The sequence below is a fragment of the Quercus lobata genome, chromosome 5 (genome assembly GCF_001633185.2).
Source record: "Quercus lobata isolate SW786 chromosome 5, ValleyOak3.0 Primary Assembly, whole genome shotgun sequence".
Lineage (NCBI taxonomy): Eukaryota > Viridiplantae > Streptophyta > Magnoliopsida > Fagales > Fagaceae > Quercus > Quercus lobata.
In genome coordinates, this window is record NC_044908.1 from 12,438,521 (window position 1) to 12,444,969 (window position 6,449).

Consider the following 6,449-nt stretch of genomic DNA (forward strand, 5'->3'; position numbering starts at 1 on the left):
AGATGGTCATTATCTTTCTTAGCAATGTTGGACTTTAATTATTGAATAATAGAGTTTGTTTCTAAAACAATTAATTCTGATTTTAATTTTGATAGAGAGAGGAAGGAAGAATAGAATTTTTGGAAGATTAAAAAATTTTACACTATTAAACCACCGCAAAAATAGTAAAACATATTAATAAAATGTTGAACACTCAAAAAGTGAATAATATTTTAAAAATAATTTTTATTTATTAAATTTTTGGGCTTAATTAAAATTTTATATAGTAAGATAGATAGGAAAAACATTCTATCGTCCAATAGAAGATGTTTTTTTTTTCTTTTCTTTTTTTGTTCCTAAGTGAGAGGCCTTACTTTTTTATTATTATTTTTGTGCAATATTATAGGACAAATAAATATTATAATATATTCTATTTTAGGTGGCTTTTTTCCATTTGGAGACCTTAGGTCATTGCTTAAATGGGCTCATGGTTAAGGAACCCGTCCTTTTCTTTTCTTTTTTCTTCTTAGAAAATTAATAATGCGTTTGACTTTTTGCCTGATAATTCTCTTGAAATATTGTTTCTCCAAAAGGTCATGCTTTGGAATCATATATGATTAGTACATAGATTTTGAAAAAAGAAAGAAAAAAATGAATGTTATTGTAATTTTTGCTCCAATAGATTAATTAGTTGCCACAAGTTGATAGAGGCTAAAGAATTATGGAAAAATTTTCAATCATTTTCTGAGTTGCATGGAATGGATTTCATAACCAAAAATAGTACAAAATATTTTACAAAAAGCCGATAATATTTAAGAAGATATTGATAGGAACCTCTGTATAGATAATAATTGTTGTAATGTTGCATTTAGTTAGTTAGTTGGTTGGTTCGTTACAATTTCTAGCATGTTAATCACATTAACACATGTTGAAATTATCAATGAATGGAATTATATACAAATCTTGATAGACATGATAGGCTACAGAACTTTATAGGCTTGATAGGTTTGGCTTTGGAGCAATAAAGAAAGTTGATGATCTCATATTACTTCCAAGAATTGATGATGGAACCCACGCTGTGTGTTTTGGCATCACTTTATTTGATGATCTCATGTCAATTTTATTTGCTGAAAAGCAAGCATCTGATTCGATGGATATTTGCTGAAAAGCAAGCATCTGGTTCATATAATGAATTTGCTTATAGAGTCCCAGTTCATGCACTGAACCCATCACTCTAAAAGCTTTTCTTTTTGTTCACTTCTCTGCTTGCAGCCATCATTTCTATAAATTACCTAGCAGTAGGAAAGGGAACACATCTAAAGAGTACTTTTGCAACTTGTGGAAGCCAACCAGCATTTCCCCCAGTCTTCCTACCCTGACTTTTTCCATAATGCCACTTCAAATTTCTCATTCCTCTCTTCAGTCTTGCACCTATATATGTTTTGTCCAACAAATCAGCCAAGCTTCATTGTTGTAAAAAAACTAAATGCCACACAGAGAGTAATATGACAGAATTGAAAGCACACATCAATCAAGAAACAATTGGAAATGTTTAGCCAACTATTGATGTTCAAATACACAAATAAATGCCTGGTTCAACTATAGTCTACCAATAATGAATTTATAAACTTCTCCTATCATGGGCTAAACTCAACACTCATGGCATCAATGTTAAAGGTGGTGGCAAAAGCAAGGTTTTGCAGCTAGTTTTGTGTTAGAATTATTTCTTAGCCCCATAAATAGAATGAGAGACTTCACAAATTTTCTCCCGTCATGATTGTGTTAGGAGGATATTACACACCAGACTATACTTATCTTCAAAAGATTTTGCAAGGATTAGTATTTTGAGGTAAACGATTTTGTTGCTGGGAAACATCAGTTTCTACCAAATGAATAAAATCTTTCCTATATGATTTCATGTGCATTCTAAATTGGGTTATCAATTCACTTGTTTGGATCTGTTGTCCAGCTTGTTTCTTTCTTCCCAATAAGCAGAGGTATCACAACTCATAACTGCTAAACTTCATCTTGATGAGAGTTAAAAATAAAAATAAAAATTTCGATACTATAGAAAATTTTCTCCCCTCATTATTGTTTCAGGGGGACATTATACACCAGATGAATGGATTAAAACCTCATTTTTGTAATTGATTTATTATCCACAGAATTTGAAGATTTGAGTCACATACTTATCATGAAACTATTAGGTCCAGAATTCCTCACATCAGTCTCCTTAACACTTCTGCAATGCTGGGGAAGATTAGCATTTTGAGCGATGCTCATTGTTTGGTAAATGATTTTGCTGTTGGGAAACATCAGTATTTTCTATCAGATGAATAAAAACTTTCCTACATGATATTATGTGCTCTCCAAATTGGGTTATCAATTAACTCGTTTGCACCTGTTGTCCAGCTTGTTTCTTTCTTATCAATAAGCAGAGGTGTCACAACTCATGGCTGCTAAATTTTCATATTAGTGAGAGTTAAGAAGCAAAAGAATTATTTATCTCTTTTCATATTAGTAACTGTCTGTTAGAGCTTGGAACTATGTTGGCAAAGAATGTGTAGGAACCTAAAAGTTCATTTTTTTATCATGTAATTTGCTTTGCATGATGGAGTTGCTTATATATAATTATATGTCTGCCCTTTTATTGTCTAAAAATTTCTGGATAATTCAAAACCTGAAAAATCTTAGTGATTGAAGGAATAGATAAACTCACATTCATCGAATCCAACTTGGATTCCAGAACATTGTCATCACTCATAATCGTGCCAATAATGTCTGAAACATAATGAAGCAATAGATTCAAGAATTGATGTCTATTTTTAATCATTGTTACGTCTATAGCATGTAATGCTTGTGAAAATTGAGGAAATGAGTACATTGTAAAAGGATGACCCAACTGAGGAAATCAGTGGATAAAGAGAATTACAAGGGGGGTTTTGCATTAAAAAGATACCCATATGAACTCAGAGATAACAAAAACCCCAAAACCCAGAAATCTTAAACCGGAATCTGAACTACAGAGCCTTGAAACCTCAACTACTCAAGAAAATCATCAAAATTATGTAAGTTTAAAGACTATAATGAAGCAAAAAATGCAGAATTGGTACCTTGGAGTGCTAGGTCCCTGAAAATCTGGAGCTAAACGTTAGAAACTGTGATGGGCCGTTACAGATCTGCTCCCCAAGACCAAATCTGCTCAATAGCACACAAAAAAACCGTGAGATTTGGAAATTAAAGGGGAGAGAGAGAGAGAGAGAGAAAGGGAACAATAGAGCCAGGTTCTTGGTCCCTAACGAGAAGGAAGAAAGAGCTTACCAAAGTACACCTCCCTCAGTCTCCATCACGGTTGTGTTGCCTTCAAAAACTCTCCAGATTCTCCCTTGTTTCTGAGTCGAGTACATGTTTCTTCTTCATCAACATTTTGTTCAAAGAGGCTGTTATGAACTGAACTGCACTCACTTTCCATTTGAAGTGCCAATTCCTCAAGGATCCCATAAACTTCCTCCAACCCCAGTTGCAAAGTGTTCCCTGCTGAGAACACATGAAACTTTTTCTTCACCTCAATCCAACTCAGGCCAGGAACTTTCTTTAAACCCTTTGTCTTTGCTGAGATCCTCATCCTTGCAGAGTCCACCCATTTCCCACTTGCAGCAAAAATATTTGATAGCAGCATGTAGTTCCCAGTTGTTTCTGAGCTCATATTAAAAATATGGGAGGCAGTCTCTTCAGCAACATCTGTATTCTTGTACTTCCTACAAGAGTTCAGAAGGGCACCCCATACACAATCATTGGGTTCCATTGGCATGCTTTTCACAATGTCACTTGCTTCTTGTAAAAACCCAGCACGTCCAAGGAGATCGACCATGCAAGTATAGTGCTCCATTTGGGGTTCAACCCTAAACTCTTGAGTCATTTCATTAAATAGCCTACGACCCTCCACAACAAGCCCAGCATGACTACAAGCAGAAAGAACAGCAACAAAGGAGATATTGTCTGGCTTTAATCCAGATTCAATCATCTGATCAAAAGTTTCTAAAGCTTTTTCACCAAGCCCATGCATCCCATACCCTGCAATCATTGAGTTCCATGAAATTAAATCTCTATTATCATTTTTCTCAAATACCAAATGGGCTTCCTTGAAACTTCCACACTTTGTGTACATATTAATCAAGCCATTTCCAACCAAAATGTTACTATCCATCAAAGCCCTAACCACGTGACTGTGTATTTCCCTGCCGAGATTCACTGCTGCTAACTCTGCACAAACTGACAAAACACTGGATATCGTCACGCAATTAGGCATGACATTGGCAAGCTGCATTTGCCTAAAAAGTTTCAGGGACTCCTCCCCTTGGCCCTTAGAAGCAAATCCATCAATTACAGAGCTCCAACTTATGACATTAGGTCTGATCATAGGACAATCACCTGAAGTCTTTAGCTGGGAAAATATTTCAAACGCCTCATCACATAATCCAGATTCAGCATATGATGTTATCAAAGCATTCCAACTCACTAGATTCTTTGTTTCCATCTCTAAAAACAAATTTTGTGCATATTTTACGTCTCCACACTTCCCATACATACATATTAGTGCATTCTTCACAAACAAGTAATTTTCAAACCCACCCTTTATAATATATCCATGAATGACCTTGCCCCTTCCAACTGCAACCAAATCAGCACATACAGATAACACAACAGCAAGCGCTTCAGCAGTTGCCCCAATTCCTCTCTTCCTCATCATACAAAAAAACTCTACCGTCTCTTCATTCCGCCCACATCTAGCATGACTTGAAAACAGAGATGTCCATGTCACAGGGTTTGGCTCCAATCCTTCCAACTCCATCTGCCTAAACATCTCAGATGCACCATTGCAATCATAGTTAAAGGCATAGCCTGAAACTAAGGTATTCCATGAAATATAGCTTCTAACAGTCATTCTATCAAACAACTGGCGGGCACTCTCCATTCGCCCAAGCTTCCCATACATTCCAACCAATTCATTCACAACATGAAGATGATTTTGAAAACCCATTTGCAAAACATGAGTGTGAACATTCCTGCACAAATTCAAACCACCCATAAACGCACATGCCTTTATTAACAAAGGCAAAGTGAATCCATCAGCACAAACCCCAAGTTTTTGCATTTTATTATAAATTTTAAGGCCTTCCACGTAATACCCATTTGAGACACTAGCTCTCAGAATTGAATTCCACAATAGCAAGTTTGAAAGACCCTCAGCTGGAATTTCATCAAACACTTTCCGGGCATCAATAACAAGCCCGAGACGGCCATATACCGACACAAGCCGGGCAGCCAAGAAGGCTGACCTGTTCGTGCCAGTGACAACAACTTGGGTGTGAACGCGTTTGCAGTGTTGAACCGTGGTGCATTGTCGAAGAAAGTGGTCAAAGAATTTAAGAAGCTCATCATGGTGGGTAACAAAGGATTGAGTGTGGGTATTGTGGGTGTGTATTAAGATTGAACGGCTGAGTTCATGTGGGAAAAAGAGGTGGGTTTTGTAGAAACGTGAAGAGATTGATATGAAACGTTGAGAGGAAGCATGAAGCATGAAGGTGAGGTTTTCAAAAATAGATCCGTTGACATCAATCAAGGTTTTACTCGTGTGGTGGGTTGTCAAAATAATGAGCTTCAAATGGCGCCAGATGTGTGCGTAAAGCCTAAAACTTGGGGAAAAAAACGGTGTGTGCAATAAGCATTGAGACTAAAATAACTAAAACAAAGTTTCAAATTTTTAAACATTGGGTGGTTGATTTTGAATGAATGAATAGTCTCGACTCTGCTCTGACCTTGCCGTCACAGACAGACCCACGACAAGAGCTCCTCCTCCACCTCCTTCTTGCCGCCGGTAAGTCTCTCAAACTCTCACTCTCTCTACCTCGCCTCTCGCTTCGCTTGCCTCTGTTCTGCTCTGACCTTGGCTCATGTTTGTTGTGGCTCGTTGTGGGTCTGTGACTCAGAGACCAGAGTATATATATATAAAAGAAACATTTTTTTGGGTAAAATACAAAAGAAACATTGGAAACATCAAACATTAGATAATAAAGATTACCAAAAAAAAAGAAAAAAAAAACATTAGATAATAAAAACATCAGAATATTGTTAATTTTAAAACTTAAAATAAACATAAATCATGTACAAAAATATTTAAATATACCTAAAAATAAATATTAATTAATTAATTACTTACTATATATCATATCTTAGATTTTTTTTTAAATATTATATCTCCATACCCGTACCTGTACCAATACCCATATCTTTATCTATATCGGTGCATCATAGGTTTAAAAACTCAAATTAAACTATCGGTGCATCATAGGTTTAAAAACTCAAATTAAACTATGTAACTGAGATTTACAACAAATACAAGGACAAAGGTTTGATTTTATTAATTTTGTTTTCCACGTGCATGGCACATGAGTAGCATTATTATTATT

General features: G+C 35.8%; 1 protein-coding gene across 3 annotated transcripts; it reads right to left on the bottom strand.

The window, feature by feature from the left end:
- Nucleotides 1-907: 907 nt before the first annotated feature.
- On the bottom strand, nt 908-5,963 carry LOC115988367 (putative pentatricopeptide repeat-containing protein At1g17630). Of its 3 annotated transcripts, none has more exons than XM_031111904.1 (4): nt 3,301-5,963; nt 3,093-3,177; nt 2,169-2,281; nt 908-1,410 (listed from the first exon to the last, which is right to left on the bottom strand). In XM_031111904.1, exon 1 carries the CDS (start codon nt 5,558-5,560, stop codon nt 3,326-3,328), a length of 2,235 nt encoding a protein of 744 aa, XP_030967764.1. In that variant the 5' UTR covers nt 5,561-5,963; the 3' UTR covers nt 908-1,410; nt 2,169-2,281; nt 3,093-3,177; nt 3,301-3,325. The 3 variants fall into 3 exon arrangements, with proteins under 3 accessions (XP_030967764.1, XP_030967765.1, XP_030967763.1); XM_031111905.1 differs by lacking the exon at nt 2,169-2,281 and adding an exon at nt 2,699-2,760; XM_031111903.1 differs by lacking the exon at nt 2,169-2,281.
- Between the last annotated feature and the right edge of the window lie 486 nt (nt 5,964-6,449).

Coding starts and splice junctions, on each gene's coding strand:
- LOC115988367 (XM_031111903.1), bottom strand. CDS start 5,560: ATGCTTCATGCTTCCTCTCAACGTTTCATATCAATCTCTTCACGTTTC.